The sequence below is a fragment of the Hyperoodon ampullatus genome (assembly GCF_949752795.1).
Source record: "Hyperoodon ampullatus genome assembly, chromosome: 10".
NCBI lineage: Eukaryota > Metazoa > Chordata > Mammalia > Artiodactyla > Ziphiidae > Hyperoodon > Hyperoodon ampullatus.
In genome coordinates this window covers 60,119,272-60,137,623 of record NC_136923.1, presented here as the reverse complement: position 1 = coordinate 60,137,623, position 18,352 = coordinate 60,119,272, and the positions used below count along the sequence as shown (strand labels likewise).

General features: G+C 39.3%; 1 protein-coding gene and 1 pseudogene across 2 annotated transcripts in view; both read left to right on the top strand.

The window, feature by feature from the left end:
- Window positions 1–18,352, top strand: part of KHDRBS2 (KH RNA binding domain containing, signal transduction associated 2) — a gene marked incomplete at both ends in the record, with an annotated part of 653,704 nt that overhangs the window by 385,243 nt on the left and 250,109 nt on the right. Inside the window, one exon of the mRNA XM_079713609.1 lies at window positions 16,905–17,032. Coding sequence (XP_079569735.1) covers window positions 16,905–17,032 — 128 coding nt within the window. The remainder of the gene's footprint in view (window positions 1–16,904; window positions 17,033–18,352) is intronic.
- On the top strand, window positions 1,146–2,935 carry LOC307058725 (CAP-Gly domain-containing linker protein 3-like; annotated as a pseudogene). The gene has a single exon. The product of its transcript is annotated as a CAP-Gly domain-containing linker protein 3-like (transcript).

The window sequence follows — 18,352 nt, the reverse complement described above, 5'->3', positions numbered from 1 at the left end:
CTTATCATGACTGAGTGGGTTGTTGTTTCCTGACTAAAAGATAACTCAGAAGAAATCATCACAGCATTTTCATTTGGGAGAAAACAAAGGAGAAATTCTAGAAGAGATTTTCTCATGAGATATTTACATAGCTCTCCTCAATTAATACTTTTTTTTCACTTTAGAGTTCAACTTTTTTTAATAAAACAAAATTTTAAAGTAGCAGTCACAAAAACAAAAACCTACTGAATGGGAGAAAATATTTGCAAATGATATGACAAATAAGGGGTTAATATCCAAAATATTTTAAAAACTCATGCAACTCTACATCAAGAAAACAATCAGATTAAAAAAATGGGCAGAAGAACTGAATAGACATTTTTCCAAAGAAGACATACAGATGGTCAACAGGCACATGAAAAGATAATGAACATCATTCATCTTCAGCGAAATGCAAGTCAAAACCACCATGAGATATCACCTCACACCTGTCAGAATGGTTATCATCAGAAAGAACACAAATAACAAATGTTGGTGATGATATGGAGAAAAGGGAAACCTTGTACACTGTTGGTGGGAATGTAAATTTGTGCAGCAACCGTGGAAAAAACAGTATGGAGGTTTCTCATAAAACTAAAAATAGAGCTACCATATGATCTAGCAATTCCATTCCTGGGCACATATCCAAAAGTAACAAAAACACTAGTTGAAAGTATACATGCAATGTGGATGGACTTGGACAGTATTACGTTTAGTGAAATTAGTCAGAGAGAGAAAGACAAATATTGTATGGTATCACTTATATGAAGAATATAAAAATAAAACTAGAAAATATAACAAAAGAGTAGCAGCCACTAAAACATTAGCATAACATTGGCAATAAATAATTTTTTAAACCAACAGAAGGAATCAAAGTGGAATTGGGTGAACAGTGACTCAGAGGGTTTTAAGAAGGCCTCTGTCCTTGCCCAGGTATGTTGCTGAAAGTTGCTTGCTCTAACATTTCCTGAACAAGTATAGGGATGCAGTATCTACACTCACTTATGCTCCACTGGTTCAGGCCTTTTCTGTACTGTGTCCTCAGCACTTACCTCAGTGCCTGGCACTACTTGCTGCTCAAAAATACATTGAATAGCCCTCTCCACCCCATCTCCCATCTGCGTCTGTGCCTTGTCCCCTTCTCTCAGTCTCTTTCTTCCCCATCACTTCCCCAGACACTGACACCCAGTTACTCCAGTTTCCCCGATTTCAGCTTTGGTCTTCAGCTCCATTCACCCGAGAATTTGCCTGAAGGCCACCCCCAACTCTGCACCTGCCCCCTTAGGGCCACTAAGGACCATGACTAAGACAGGTGCCATCCGCATGGCCCCACCACTCAGGGTGGAGGAAGAAGACGAGGAGGACTATGAGCCTGTCCCTGAGTCCCCCAGCCCCACCCAGGAGCGCCGGCAGAAGCCTACTCCTCAGCACCAGACCCCACCCCCAAGAGTACGCCTTCACCTTCTTTGACCCCAACAACCCTGCCTTTCAAGAGATTCTGTGTGACCTGCAGACCACCATCGCTGAGTTGTTCGCCACTGTGCATCAGTGGGTGCCCCAAGTCCAGTACAAGATCGATGTCATTGGCAATGAGATTCTGCGATGAGGCTGCCATGTGATGGGCTGACCTAACATGACACTGCTCCATTATACAAGGCTGGGGCCCATGGAGTCGAGTTCCCTGCGGCAGCTGTGCGTCCCTTGCAGCAGCTGCTGGCGCTGGGTGCAGATGTGACCCTGTGCAGCTGCTGGACCAACATGAACATGCCCCACTACTCAGCCTATTTCGACATGCCTGGTCTCGTGCACATGTTACTGAAGGGTGTACGGTCCCGAGTGGTGAGCTCCAAGTGCAGTGACTTCAGCCATGGCTCAGCCCTGCACATCGCTGCTTCCAGCCCATGCCTGGGCACGGCCAAATAATTTGCTGGAACATGGCACCAACCCGGCACTTTGGACCCAAAAGGGACCCGTGCCAGTGGAGGTGGTCCCAGAGGAGTTGTCCCATGGACATATCCCTGGACAAGGCCGAGGGGCGCTGGTGGCCAAAGAGCTGTGGATGCTACTGGAGGAGGCTGTGCCGCTCTCCTGAGCCCTCCCTAGGGTCACACTACCTAACTATGACAACATCCCAGGCAATGCCATGCTCAGCACACTGGACCTGCACCTGGGAGGCTGCGTGCTACTGGATGGCCAGAAGACCAGCAGCTGCGGTTCTGCAAGACCTCAGAGTTCGCCAATTGCCGGTGAGTGGGCATGCAGCTTGATGAACCTGAGGGCAAGAAAGATGGCAGTGTTGGGAGTGTTTGGTACTTCATCTGCCCTCCCAAGCAGGGTCTCTTTGCCTCTTTGTCCAAGATCTCCAAGGCAGTGGGCACACCTTCGTGATCCGTCACCTCTACACCTTGGACTCCCTGGATGGACTTCTCCCGTGTCACTGGCAAAGATCGCAGGGAACACAAAGGTAAGAAGAGGTCCCCATTAGCCCTGACGCTGGGTGGCCTGCAGCAGCATGAGGGAGCCAAGGCTGAGGTTGTAGACCAAATCCTCATCACAGGCCAGAAGCAAGGGATTGTGCACTTCTGCAGGAAGCCAGACTTTGTCCCAGGTTACTGGTATGGCATCCAGCTAGACCATCAGCAAGCACGATGGCTCTGTCTTTGGTGTCTGGTACTTCATCTGCCCCCTCCGGCATGGAGTCTTTGTACCAGCATCTGGAATTCAGAGGATTGGTGGATCCACTGACACCCCTGGGGACAGTGTTGGAGCCAAAATTGAATCAAGTGGCAATGATGCAGACCAAAACACCTTCACAACAGTCTGGACCCCAAAGGACATCACATCAGAGAGCTCCATCTCCAGGTTGCTCTTCTGCTGCTGGTTTCCCTGGATACTGAGGGAGGAGTTGCAGTCTTAGAGGCTCTGGACATTCCACAGAGACACAGAACCCCTTCTAGAATCTCCTGACACAAGGAGTCCCCTAGTCACTTGAGATAGCATTTCCCAGTAACGTATCCAGAAGAGAGACCCCATTAGCCAGCCCTCGATCACTAAGGCCCCATTATTAACAGATTCCCCCATGATAACACCCCAAATATAGACCTTATGCTACCCAGAAAGAGATTCCCTGAGTGTAGTACCTTTAGGCTACTCCCAACCCCTCAGATCAGACCCCCCAATAACAGATTTCCACATCACCTCAAATGACGGGAACTTTTTCTACATAATGCTCTACAGCAGAACATTCCTGAGTCACTGGCTCAGAACCCTTCCCTATTAACAAAGATTCCCCCCACGCCCCCATCAAGTCCCCTTGAAAGAAACACCCCCAGAGCAACAGAGTAACAGACTTACATTTAACATCAGTACCCTCAAGATATTTTGACCCCCACAGTCACTCCCAAACCCTTACACTGCAATCAGAGACTCCCTCCATTAACAAAACCCCCTGCTTTTACCACTCAAGAAGAGACCTACATTAACCAGCCCACTGTCACCTCCAATTTACAGGCACCAAACAGTCCTGGAAGTGCTAATTACAGGGCCGCCAAGTCTTCCAGTCCTCTGCACCCTCAAGAAACACCCAGTATCTTGTATGAAGCCCACCCCATGCAGCCCACAGCACCTGTTCTGGCCAGGCTCTCAGAAATTTCTCTATATTTTAAGTAATTATTTCCCCCTTTGGGGGACCCCAAAATTTGGAGGCCCCATTCTGGGACTCTGAGGATCCCAAACCCAAGAGTACATGTCATGTCCCAGACTTTCCTATGTCCCCAAGTCCTACAGCCCCTAGGAGGCTCCAAAACCCTAACTCCCAGGACCCCCAAATCATGGAAACCCCAAATCCCCCAGGAATCCCAAATTAAAAAAAAATCCAAGCCTCTAGGAAACCCCAGTCATGGAGGTCCTTTTGCCTGGGATGGAGGAGACTGTAGTCTGGATATGCATCCCGGGCCCCCGGGGCACCTCAAGCCCTATTCGTAGGCACTAGGGGACAACAAACAGGAATTCTCATCCCTGGAAACCAGAGGAATTCAATGCCCTGAGTTCATGGATCTTTAGACTCCAAAATTCCAAGAGCCCCAGCCGCAATGCCCCAGATCTTCAAGCCTACATCTCTAATACATGAGGGACACCAAGGCATTGAGGGGATCCCAAATCCGGGACCCCCCATTTCAATGTACATTCTGGTCACAGGTCCAAAACACCAAACCTAAGTTACTGGCACTGAAGGACTTCACAGCATCCTGGTCAGACTAAGAGCCTGATGGAGATCCTGAAGACCTAGGGGGTCCAGGGCAGACCCTGAAACCAAGGAGAGCTCATGACTGTCCTTCACTTCATGTCTCCAAACTCAGCATGACCCCTACTCCCTTTAATAAAGATGTGTCTGTGGCAAAAAATAAATAAATAAATAAAATACATTTAATAAGTAAATGGATTATTTATTTTAAGAAAACTTCTTTAGGCACTTTTAAAACTCCAGCTGGTTAAATGCTTTACTATCTTGAATGTATAAAATTTTCATGTCCAGGGAAGGACTGGAATTGCAAGATTATTGGTAAAAATCACCCATGTAGTCCATATTCTATCAACCTTATTCATGCGCAGGATTTGCACTCTCCTTTAAACATATCCTTATCATGATGATTTCTTTGTTAAGAATTTGCGCCCCTTAGGTCAATGTATCAGTACCAATAACTATCATCAGTTTTGTGTTAACCAAGAGTTCATTTTTCATACTTGTAAATTAAGGTATATATTATATGCCAAAGTATTAAATTACTCTAAGTCCCCTACATATCAACCAGTTCCACTCCGAGAGTGTAAGTCCAATTTGTTTATAAGTCCAATAAATTTAGCCTAGGTACCCAGCTAACACAGTCAGCTATATAGTACTGTACTGTGACAGGTTTATCATACTTTTCACACAAATAATACATAAACAAACAAACGTAAAATAAAACATTTTCAATCTTACAGTATAGTACCTTGAAAAGTTCAGTAGATAGTACAATAGCTGGCATACAGGGGCTGGTATCCAGTGAACAGGCAAGGAGAGTTACTGAATGGAAGAGGGAGAGGAGATGGGAGATGGTAGAGCTGAAGGATCATCAGCAATAGGAGATGGAGGGCAAGCTGCAATTTCACTAATGGCTGATGTTCATGGCACAGGTTCTGGTTCCTTGCTGGATTCAATTCTATCTGCCCTCTTGAAAAAAAATGATAGTAGTAGCTATCACTGGGTAGTAGCTCTTTTTTTCCTCCTCATAGCTGACACTGTAGCACTGGATAGCGTTCTGAATGGCTGCTGCAACCTTCGTGTATCATTCTATGTTCAGGTCCTGTGCCTCAAAAACGAACAGTGCCTCCTCAAATAAAGAAAATCCCCTTGCCATTTCCTGTGTTGTGAATCTCTTCAGCTCTTCAGTTACTTCTTCTACCTGTTGTCTCTCTTCATCCTTTCTGTCGACCTCCAATTCCATCAGGTCTTCATTAGTAACCTCCTCATGTTGCACAGCAAGGAGTTCAGTGAAGTCATCCTCTTGCAGACCTAGCTCCAGCTTCTCGCTGAGGGTCACTGAATTGCTGAAGACCTCTTTGGAATCCTTATTCACCTTCTCAAATCCATGATAATCATGAAAAAACTGTGGTCAAATGTTCTTCCAAACCCCATTCATGGTGATGACTGTAACCTCACGCCAAGCAAAGTCAATGTTTTTTATGGCCTTGTAGATGTTATAGTCCTTCCAAAATAGTTGCAGTGTTGTTCCTGATTCATCACTCGCCTTTACTGCCTGACAAAAAGTGTGATGTAAATAATATTTCTTGAAAGTCGCTCTAACTCCCTTGTCCATAGTTGGATGAGTGATGTAGTATTAGGTGGCAGATGCACTACTTTGATGTTGGAATGAAAGTCGTCCATGAATGGAGTTGGGTTGGTGGTGGCCTGGAGCACTGTCAAGCAGCAAAAGAATGTTGAATGGGACATACTTCTCCAAGCAATATTTCTCTACCTCCAGGATAAATTGGTGGAAAAACCAGTCCTGGAAAATGTCCTGTGTAACCCAGGCTTTGAGGTTACTCTTCCACACAGCAGGAAGAGAGCCATTGGGTATGTTTTTAAGGGTTATTGGATTCTCTGAATGGTAAACTAAGAGATGATTCAGCTTCATATTGTCAGAAGCATTGTCACCAAACAGCAGAGTTAGCCTATCCTTTGCTGCTTTGTAGCCTAGCATCAACTTTTCTTCTTTAACAGATGTAACTTTCGTCTGGCATCCTCTTCCAGTACAGTCGTGTGTCACCCACTTTAAGAACCTGCTCGGGTAAATATGCACCTTCATCAATAATTTCTCAAAGCATTTCAGGAAATTCCTGGGCATCTACCATATATGCACATGCTGCCTCGCCACTTACCTTTACGTTGTGAAGGTTGGTTCTAGCCTTGAACCAATGAAACCAGTCATGACTGGCATTAAAAGATGCACCTCTGATTCTTTGCCATGTTTCTTCTTCAAGTCTTCATAAAGGCTTTCAGCCTTCCCTTGAATCATCATTAAGCTGAGCAGGACTGGACAAAACTATGTTGAATAAAAGTGGTAAAAGTGGACATCCTTGTCTTGTACTTGATCTTAGAGGAAATGCTTCCAGCTTTCCACCATTGAGTATGATGTTAGCTGTAAGTCTGTCATATATGGCCTTTATTATGTTGATGTAGGATACCCTCATGTTTTCTTTCTGGAGTTTTTATTATAAATGGGTGTTGAATTTTATCAAAAGCCTTTTGTGCCTCTATTGAGATGATCATATTTTTTTTATTTTTCAGTTTGTTGATGTGGTGTATCACACTGATTGATTTGTGGTTATTGAAAAATCCTTGCATCCCTGAGATAAATCCTTCTTGATCATGGTGTATCATCTTTTTAATGTATTGCTAGATTTGGTTTGCTAGTATTTTGTTGAGGATTTTTGCTATTGGCCTGTAAATTTCTTTTTTGTGGTACCTTTGTATGGTTTTGGTATCAGGTTGATTGTGGCCTCATAGAATGAATTTGGGAGTGTTTCTTCCTCTGTGATTTTTTGGAACAGTTACAGAAGGATAGATGTTAACTCTTCTCTAAATGTTTGATAGAATTTTCCTGTGAAGCCACCTGGTCCTGGACTTTTGTTTGTTGGGAGTTTTTAAATCACAGTTTCAATTTCAGTACTGGTGATTCATCTGTTCAAATTATCTATTTCTTCCTAGTTCAGTCTTGGGAAATTGTAACTTTCTAAGAATTGGTCCATTTCTTCTAGGTTGTCCATTTTATTGACATAGAGTTGCTTGTAGTAGTCTCATGATCCTTCATATTTCTGTGGTGTCAGTTGTAACTTCTTTTTTGTTTGTTTGTTTTTAAATTTTTATTATGGAATACTTCAAACATACATCAAAATAAGAGTGTATAAAAAATTACCCCATTGTATTTATCACCTGGTCTTAATATCTTCCAGCTATTTGGCCACTCTTGTTTTCATCTCCTTCTTCCTTCACATTATTTTGAAGCAAATACAGTTACAAGATAGATTTGTTTTTGTAAATATTGTTAGATACTCCCTCAACCATACATATATATATATATATATATATATATATATATATATATATATATATATGTATTTATATATATTCATATATATCCAGAACTTTTATCTGAGTTAGAAGATCGATTCTAGCTTGTTGTCTGAAATTCGGTAGTTGCACAAAGTGCAACTTTTGGGGAATCATTTATTTTTTTATTTTTTCACACACACACACACTGTATTTTATTTTTACAAGAGATAAATAAACTGACACCAAGCATTGTAAATGGATGACCACAACAAAAGCAACAATGATTTCAATTACCAAACACGAAACACACTCATACTATGTCATAATACTGACATTCAGTCCAGTAATCCTCAACTGTAACAGCTCCCTTACTTTGCAATGAAAATTGATTTGTATATTTTTTGCCTCTGAACCCTTGGGGGATTTTTTTTTATTCAAACAGAAAGTCACAAAAATTATAATCGTCCTCATCAGTTCACTCAGTCCCATGTAATTAATTTTTTTTCATCTTGATCTTTTGTTAACACTTTTATGAATTCATCAGTTTTCCATTAGAGTTCTGAAAATGCTTATTCATTCAATTCAACAGTATAGTCAATTACCAGAAACCTGTACTTGTCAGAGTCTTTTCCATGAATTCCTTGAAGATGAAACCCTTTCGTAGGAACATTTTTGCAAAAGCATCAGAGTACACCCAGAACTGTCTGTAAAGGACAAAAGACTTTAAAATGACCATGGTTAAAGATTTGATGAAAGTTCATAATAATGCAGTTGACAAGGAAATTTAGTTATTTCTGACATATACATTTTAAAGTAATAACTAGAATTATGACTTATAACATTATACCAGAATGTATAAGATTTTTAGAAATTTCACGTAATGTCTGAAACATTTATATTAACATATTTCCATACAAATAACCCAAAGAAAGTTTAGTATTAGTTTTTGTTTGTTTGTGTTTTTATACTGCAGGTTCTTATTAGTCATCAATTTTATACACATCAGTGTATACATGTCAGACCCAATCACCCAATTCAGCAAACCACCATCTCCTCCCCACCATGGTTTTCCCCCCTTGGTGTCCATACATTTGTTCTCTACATCTGTGTCTCAACTTCTGCCCAGCAAACTGGTTCACCTGTATCATTTTTCTAAGTTCCACATACATGCATTAATATATGATATTTGTTTTTCTCTTTCTGACTTACTTCACTCTGTATGACAGTCTCTAGGCCCATCCACGTCTCAACAAATGACTCAAATTCGTTCCTTTTTATGGCTGAGTAATATTCCATTGTATGTATGTACCACAACTTCTTTATCTATCCATTCATATGTTGATGGGCATTTAGGTTGCTTCCATGACCTGGCTATTGTAAATAGTGCTGCAATGAACATTGGGGTGCATGTGTCTTTTTGAATTATGGTTTTCTCTGGGTATATGCCCAGTAGTGGGATGGCTGGATCATATGGTAATTCTATTTTTAGTTTTTTAAGGAACCTCCATACTGTTCTCCATAGTGACTGTATCAATTTTCATTCCCACCAACAGTGTAAAACTGTTCCCTTTTCTCCACACCCTCTCCAGCATTTGTTGTTTGTAGATTTTCTTATGAGGCCCATTCTAACTGGTGTGAGGTGATGCTTCATTGTAGTTTTGATTTGCATTTCTCTAATAATTAGTAATATTGAGCAGCTTTTCATGTGCTTCTTGGCCATCTGTATGTCTTCTTTGGAGAAATGTCTATTTAGGTCTTCTGCCCATTTTTGGATTGGATTTATTTCTAATATTATTGATTTTAGCCCTCTCCCTTTTTCTCATGATGGCTTTGACTAAAGGTTTATTAATTTTGTTTATCTTTTCAAAGAACCCTCTTTTAATTTCATTGATTTTTCCTACTGTTTTTTTCATCTCTACTTCTTTTATATCTGATTAGATCTTTACAATTTCTTTCCTTCTACTAACTGTGGGTTTTGTTTGTTCTTCTTTCTCTAGTTGCTTTAGGTGTAAGGTTAGGTTATTTATTTGAAATTTATCTTGTTTCCTAAGGTAAGCTTGTATTGCTATAAACTTTCCTCTTAGACCTGCTTTTGCTGTGTCTCATAGGTTTTGTATCATCTTGTTTTTGTTATCACTTGTCTCTAGGTATTTTTAAATTTCCTCTTTGATTTCTTACATGATCCATTGGTTATTTTGTAGCATATTGTTTAGCCTCCACGTGTTTGTGTTTCATAAAGTTTAATTCCTGTAGTTGCTTTCTAAAATCATAGTGTTGTTGTCAGAAAAGATGCTTGATACAATTTCAGTTGTCTTAAATTCTAAAAGGCTTGCTTTGTGACCCAGCATGTGATCAATCCTGGAGAATGTTCCATGTGCACTCGATAAAAATGTGTATTTTGCTGCTTTTGGATGAATGTTCTATAAATAACAATTAAGTCCATCTGGTCTAATGTGTCATTTAAGACCTCTGTTTACTTATTGATTTTCTGTCTGGATGATCTGTCCATTGATGTAAGTGGGATGTTAAAGTCTCCCACTATTATTGTGTTACTGTCAATTTCTCCTTTTATGGCTGTTAACATTTGCCTTATATATTGAGGTGTTCCTATGCTGGGTGCATATATATTTACACTTGTTATATCTTCTTCTTGGATTGATCCCTTGATCATTATTTAGTATCCTTTTTTGTCTCTTGTAACAGTCTTTATTTTAAAGTCTATTTTGTCTGATATGAACATTGCTACTGCAGGTTTCTTTTGATTTCCACTTGCATGGAATAGCTCTTTTCCATCCCCTCACTTTCAGTCTGTATGTGTCCCTAGAACTGTAGTGGGTCTCTTGTAGACAGCATACACATGGTCTTATTTTTATATCCATTCAGCCAGTCTATGTCTTTTGGTTGGAGCATTTAATCCATTTACATTTAAGGTAATTATCAATATGTATGTTCCTGTTGCCATTTATTTAATTGTTTTGAATTTGTTTTTGTGGGCCTTTTTTCTTTCCTTCCTCTTTTGTTCTCTTCTCATGTGATTTGATGACTATCTTTAGTGTTGTGTTTGGGTTGCTTTTTTTCTGTGTGTGTCTATTGTAGTTTTTTGCTTTGCACTTTCCATAAGGTTTTTATATAGCAGTATATATAAAAGATTGCTTTATAAAATTGTTATAAGTTGCTGGTCTCTTAATTTCCAATGATTTCCAATATCCTGCCTTTGTACTCTCCTCTTCTCACTATTGCTGGTTTTGATATCATATTTGTGTATGGTTGATTTCCTACCTTTACTTTATATTTGCCTTTACTGGTGAGCTTTCCTATTCATAATTTTCTTGATTCTAGTTGTGGCCTTTTCTTTTCAGCTTACAGAATTTCCTTTAGGATTTGTTGTAAAGCTGGTTTTGTGGTGCTGAATTCTCTTAGGTTTTGTTCATTGTAAAGCTTTTGATTTCTCCATCAAATCTGAACAAAAGCCTTGCTGGGTCGAGTATTCCTGGTTGTAGATTTTTCCCTTTCATCACTTTAAATATATCATGCCACTCCTCTCTGGCCTGCAGAGTTTCTTCTGAACAATCAGCTGATAACCCTTATATGTTATTTATTACTTTTCCCTTGTTGCTTTTAATATTTTCTCTTTGTCTTTAATTTTGACTATTTGATTAATATGTGTCTTGGTGTGTTCCTCTTTGGGTTTATCCTGTATGGGACTTGCTGCATTTCCTGGACTTGATTGACTATTTCCTTTCCCATATTAGGGAAGTTTTTGACTATAATCTCTTCAAATATTTTCTCAGGTCCTTTCTCTCTCTCTTCTCCTTCTGGGACCCCTATAATGCAAGTGTTGCTGCATTTAATGTTGTCCCAGAGGTCTCTTAGGCTGTCTCCATTTCTTTTCATTCTTTTTTCTTTATTCTGTTCTACAGCAGTGAATTCCACCATTCTAACTCCCAAGTCACTTATCCGTTCTTCTGCCTCATTTATTCTGTTACTGATTCCTTCTAATGTATATTTCATTTCAGTTACTGTATTGTTTTTTTAATGTTTATTTATTTATTTATCTTTGGCTGCATTGGGTCTTCACTGCTGCATGTGGGCTTTCTCTAGTTGTGGCAAGTGGGGGTTACTCTTCATTGTGGCACGTGGGCTTCTCATTGCAGTGGCTTCTCTTGTTGTGGAACGTGGACTCTAGGCATGCGAGTTTCAGTAGTTGTGGCATGCAGGCTCTAGAGTGTAGGTTCAGTAGTTGTGGCACACATGCTTAGTCGCTCTATGGCATGTGGGATCTTCCTGGACCAGGGCTAGAACCCATGTCCCCTGCATTTACAGGTGTATTCTTAACCACTGCACCACCAGGGAATTCCCAGTTATTGTATTCTTCAACACTGTTTGTTCTTTATACCCTCTAGGTCTTTTTTAAACATTCTTCATCTTCTCAGTCTGTGCCACCATTCTTTTTCCAAGATCTTGGATCATCTTTGCTTTCATTACTCTGAATTATTTTTCGGGTAATTGCCTATCTCCATTTCATTTAGTTGTTCTTCTGGGGTTTAATTTTGTTCCTTCATCTGGAACATATTTATCTGCCATCTCATTTTGCCTGTGTTCATTGTCTCTGTTCCACAGGATGCAGGGTTTTAGTTTCTCTTGCTTCTGCTATCTGATCCTGGTGGGTGAGGTTGGTCTAGACACTTGTGCAGGCTTCCTTCCTTCCTCCACTCACTTGTGCCTGCCCACTGGTGAGTGGAGTTGGGTCTTGTCCCTCTGGTGGGCAGGGCTGTGTAAAGTGGTGTGTTTACAGGAAGCTGTGGGATCAGTAAGACTTTCACAAGCCTGTCTGATGATGGGTGGGGCTGTGTTTCTGCCCTCTTGGTTGTTTGGCCTGAGGCATCCCAGGACTGGAGCCTACAGTTTGTTGGGTGATTCCAGGTCTTGGCATCAAAATGGCAGCCTCCAGAAGGGCTCATGCCAATTAGTACTCCCTGGCATCTCTGCCACTAGTGTCCTTGTTCATACAGTGAGCCACACCTGCCCCCCCACCTCCCCAGGAGACCCTTCAATACCAACAGGTAGGTCTAGCCCAGGTTCCTATGAATTCACTGCTTCTTCCCTGGGTAATGTGCATGAGAACTTGTGTGGGCCCTCCAAGAGTTGAGTCCCTGTTTCCACAAGTCCAGTGGAGCTCCTGAGATCAAGCCCTGCTGGCCTTCAAAGCCAAATGCTCTGAGAGCTCCTCCTCCCAATGCCAGACCCCCAGGCTGGGGAGCCTGATGTGGGGCTCAGAATGTTCACTACTGTGGGAGAACCTCCGTGATATAATTATTTTTCAGTTTGTGGGTCACCCACCCAGTGAATATTGGATTTGATTATATCGCACATGTGCCTCTCCTACCATCTCATTGTGGCTTCTTCTTTGTTTTTGGATGTAGAATATCTTTATTTTGGTAGATTCCAGTCTTCTTTGTTGATGGTTGTTCAGCATTTAGTTGTGTTGTTGGTGTTTTCTTGAGAGGAGGTGAGCGCAAGTCATTCTACTCCACCATCTAGTCTCCAACTCAGGCTGTAGTAGATTTCTAATAAGATCACATTTACAAGGCAATCTTGGAATATTTTGTTTATGAGTATTTTTAAGATTTTATGTAACTGAAGCATCAGCAATATACGCCACAATTAACTGTTCAACAGGATGATCTAGTTTCATCTGGACTCATGTCCTAGTGATAAAAGATTAATTCAAAGTTAGATATGTGCTTAATGAAAAGCTGGATATAAGCATATAATATACAATTAAAGATTTGGGGGTTAGAAAATTATATTTATATCATAAAAATAACACACAGGATATATTCAGTCTAGAAAATACTTAGAGTTTCAGTATCTCTACATTTGGGCATTTAAAATTCTTTTGTATTTATTTGAGACAGCTAGATGCTTCATTACTATAAATACAGTGGTATATATATTTTAGTTGTCTAATTAGAAAAACTTGAGTTTATTAAAGACCTGGCCATTTAATGATCATAATATTGTAATAAGTCAACTGATTTTCTTCAGTGATATAAATTTGTATTAAAAGTATGAGGTATGATTAGAAAATGTTTGTCACTACATTATTTTGCTATTCTCTTAGGCAATCTCCATGTTTCATTTATCACAAGTGTGTGCAAATGACATTTAGATTTACTCCCCTGACCCAGATCTGAATTTCTAAGGTAAACTTTAATGTCTCCTTGGCATTTTAAGCTTAAGATTATCGAGACAAAATATAAGTTCTCTACCTCTAAACTTTTTTCATTCCTTTCTTTCTTTGGTTAGTGGTGTTATTATACTTCTAGCCATTTCTGCATTTAAAACTTATTTTAGGGCTTCCCTGGTGGCGCAGTGGTTGAGAATCCACCTGCCGATGCAGGGGACACGGGTTCGTGCCCCGGTCCAGGAAGATCCCACATGCTGTGGAGCGGCTGGGCCCGTGAGCCATGGCCGCTGAGCCTGCGCATCCGGAGCCTGTGCTCCGCAATGGGAGAGGCCACAACACTGAGAGGCCCGTGTACCACAAAAAAAAAAAAAAAAAAAAATTATTTTATTCCTACCTTCCCAAGTCATACAGTATAACTTGCACTAAGGCACTCTTGAACAGCTTGTGGTTGCCCAACCTCTCTTTCTCTCTCTCACTTCACCACACACATGCACACGCCAACCAGCCTTCTCCCTCTTTCTACAATTCATCTATGTCAGCCAAAGCCCAAAACATGCCTTGTGTTTGTTCACTCTATTTCTGACTCTTTCATACATTTTTATGAAGTGAAGTGATTTAGAAAATTGGACGACAAAAAATTTACTTTCTTAAAATAAGCATTGATTACTACCCTTTTTGCTAGTCAGTAATCAGTTCCATGTTTAATCTGTATGTAACCATTTTAAAGTAAGAGAATGGCAAATACTCCAATTAATCAGAGTATAAGGTATGTTGAACAGAATAGGTTCCACCAGCATTAACATCAATGGATTTACAAAAGCTCTCAGCTTGTAATTTTAGGAACTTGATTTTGTCAACATTCTGTGTGGTAGTTTGGGTCCTCCCAGAATCAGGATTAGTTGAGATTAAACATGTAAGGAGTTCATTAGGAAAAATGATCTTGTGACAAAAAAACTAAATATATAAATAAAATAAGGAGGGAGCCAAGGAAGACTAGAGAGCCCTCACACTAGAATATCTGACCCAAAGGAAAGAGGTCATAGACAGCACAGAAGCAATTGTATTAAAGGGAAATTCATCCCAGCTGTCTAGGAATCCTTGAGACACAGGCAGAGGAGAACTGTGACTCCCAAGAATGGGCCTATTTTATCATTTCAACCACATTTGGTCATTGACTGAGAGTTGCTCTTGTGTACCATGGCCTTGGGAGCAATATGATTTCAGAACAGAGCAACTCATATTCTAAGTCAGTTATACCTGTATTTAGAGTTCTGCATTCACTTCACCACTACAACCCTGGAAGATGATCCAGTTCTTAAAACAGAGTATATCTAGCTGAACTCATAAGAAACTTGATTATATACTAACAGTAGTGTTTTGCTTACAGTAAGAACTAACTTAACCTGTAGTGCCAAATGTTCATGTTAATATCCACAATAATATATTTTCTAATTCTGGCATAAAGATATTTTCTAAAGTAAATTTTGCATATGTGAATTTATCTATTTGTTAATTTTTGTCTCAACCCTCAATGTTGCCAAAAATGAGACTCTCTCTCTTTTTATAATTCATAAAGACCTTTGGGAGTCCATGGATTTTTCTTAGATAAGAAGCTGCAACGATCTGCTTTCAAATTAGGAATATTACATGGGAAAATTACGGAATTAATTTTTCATTTTCATGGTGGCTTCTCAGTTCAGTCAGAAGTAGCAATTCATCACATTCCCTGTACCTAATAAAATAGTAGACATGCTAATTCTTCAGTTTGGTTGTTGCTTAAATGTGAAAATTAAGAGGTATAAATTGAGTAATTGTTAAAACCTATATTTTTTTATATAGCTCTTCTGTCAATCAACTGTCTTGAGCCCATTACTACTATAATCAGGTGCTGAACAGGATAAATGTGAAAGCAACATGTTAAAAATAAAAAAGTAAGTGCTTTGGAGTGACTAGTACTTTTGCTTGTGAACAAGGCAGTTTTTGGACCATGAGGTAAAGCTGTGCTTTAGAAATGCTTGTAGGCTGAATGCATCCCCTCCATCTTCTAGACTGGGCTGTGCAGGTGAGTGCATGGTTTCCATGTGCTGTTACTATAACTCACAAGTGCAGAGCTAACCTGGCTCAAGTGTCCACTACCAGACCTCAGACATCATTTATGTTAACCCAGATATTTCCACAAATATTTCTCGTCTCAACTCCTAGAGAGCTCATGGCTTTCACATAAACACATCTTTACTGAAAAAGAATTTACTTGGATTGCCCATTAGGCAAAATTATCAATTACTCAGTTTTGTACTGTTCTACCAGGGTGTGGGTGTGTGCATTCACGTGTATTAGTAAAAGGAGAAACAGGTAAGACTGACACTTGTTTTTTGAAGACAGCATTCATCTTCAGTGACTCAGATCCACTCTTTGGTCCTATTTAAATGACGGATACATTTCCACTGATGAAGGATAGAGATCGTCCCTTTGACTTTGACCAAATCTCTGGCTGTTACTGTGAAGTGTGCCTTCTGCTATGGCTGTCATTCTCCATCAGCCCAGTGCTAGAACACATAGAAAATTATTTATTTTTAAACATTGCCCGTCAAGGTTTTTAGTTGGATTACAAAGCTTCCCAGTTGTCTGAAACTGATATTTGTTTTCACTTTTTAATTATTTTAACACAGTATCTACTTTGGTCCTTGGGACTGCCCCTTTTCAGTTTATGCATCAGGGACTATTTGAGTATTATGCAGTCATTAACAATCTACACATACTTATACCACTAAAGTTGTTTTTCAGTAATCCTCTTATTAGCAACCATGACCTTGGTACCTTCCAAGATCTTGTTTTATATTGTTATCTTTCCTTTTCTAGCTAACATATAAAGTGATATCCCAGCAATTCTCATCTGATTTCCTGCTGAGTACTTCCTTGGTAAAAGAAGCAACTTCAGTTTCTCTGTATAAAACTAGGAACTTAAATTATTTTTACTTTTATCTCATTTTAGATTTTTGTATACCAGAAAATAAGTGAAAAATTTCCTTTCTTACTGTGTTTGTTCAGTTCTAAGAACTCCATGCTCCATTTTAGCTCATCAGGTCATGTTTTTTCTTCTAGGACTACAATGATGAAATTCGTCAGGAACAACTACGTGAATTATCTTACTTAAATGGCTCAGAGGACTCTGGTCGTGGCCGAGGTATTAGAGGCAGAGGGATCAGAATAACTCCCACAACTCCTTCAAGGTACATTTGTTCTTACTTTAAATAAATTAACAGCCAATAAGGATGGCAATACTTTGCTGGCGTGTTCTGTGTCATGATCACAGCTAGGAATAAACAACGACAATATCAGCAACAATAACCACCACCACCACAAAAGCAATAACAACAGATGCTTATATAGCTCGTAAGAGGTTTATATAAAGTACTAACTCATCAAATGCTCCATAGTAGGGTTAAGCATTATTTATAGGTGAGCAACTGATAAAGATGTAAGCAATACGCCTGAGGACACACAGGCAGTCTGACTCTAGAATTCAGAGTTTGAGCTCTTAACAACTTCCTAAGAAAATAAGAGGAGCAAACCTAAGAGTTTCTACTTTTTGGTTTTGTCCCCAGGATTAGGGCACGCAGATGGTTCAATCATATGCATCTTTGAATCAGGATGACCTTGAATGAAGAGAAAATTACAAATATTATCTATGCCTTAAATGGCCCATGAATTGATACAGTCTTGCCAGATAGGTAGACAGATAGATGAGGATAATGATAGATATAGGTAGGTAGGTAGATATATAAATATTTAGATAGATAAGTACATTATATATATATATATATATATATATATATATATATACATCACCAGTCCAGAAAGCCAGAAGCACATTTCTCATATGGCTGATGGTAAGAATATTTAAAGCTTAGTTATATTTGACTCTGCAATGTCATCATAGAAGATTTTATTTGATGTTGTTCACTTTGCAAAGAAATTGGAATTTTTCTGCAACAGAATTTGTTCTGTAGGATTCTACATTTGCCAAGCTTTCAACAGAAAGCATTGTTTTGCAAAGAGGTAAAGTGAAGAATACTCATAGCCTTCACACACAGACTGTGTAATTCTGTCATTCTCTTTATCCTGTTATAGTTGACCTTCAAATCTCTAAACGGCTTAGATTTAGAGTACTATTTCATATATTGCATAGAAACCGTCTTAAGAGATTCTAAGATACTTTGCTGATTCAACTTACTTTTAAAATTACTCCCCAAATATTTTCAACACCTTTCAAAACACCACTGTTTTTAACATTTAAGTCACAGACACCTCAAAAAATTTTACACTATCAGAAAAGAAGTTAAGAATGATCAACTTCCAAAAAAAATATCAAGGAAATAATTGACTAAAGGTAAAATGTGGCAATTATAGAAATTACTTTGATTAAAGGAAAAACTTCTGAAAATGTTTCAGTGATTATTTTCACATTTTTTTCTTTAAATTTTTTTATATGAGCTTTCTAATACTACCTAGGAACATTATTTTATTGCTAAAATTAATGTGACATAACA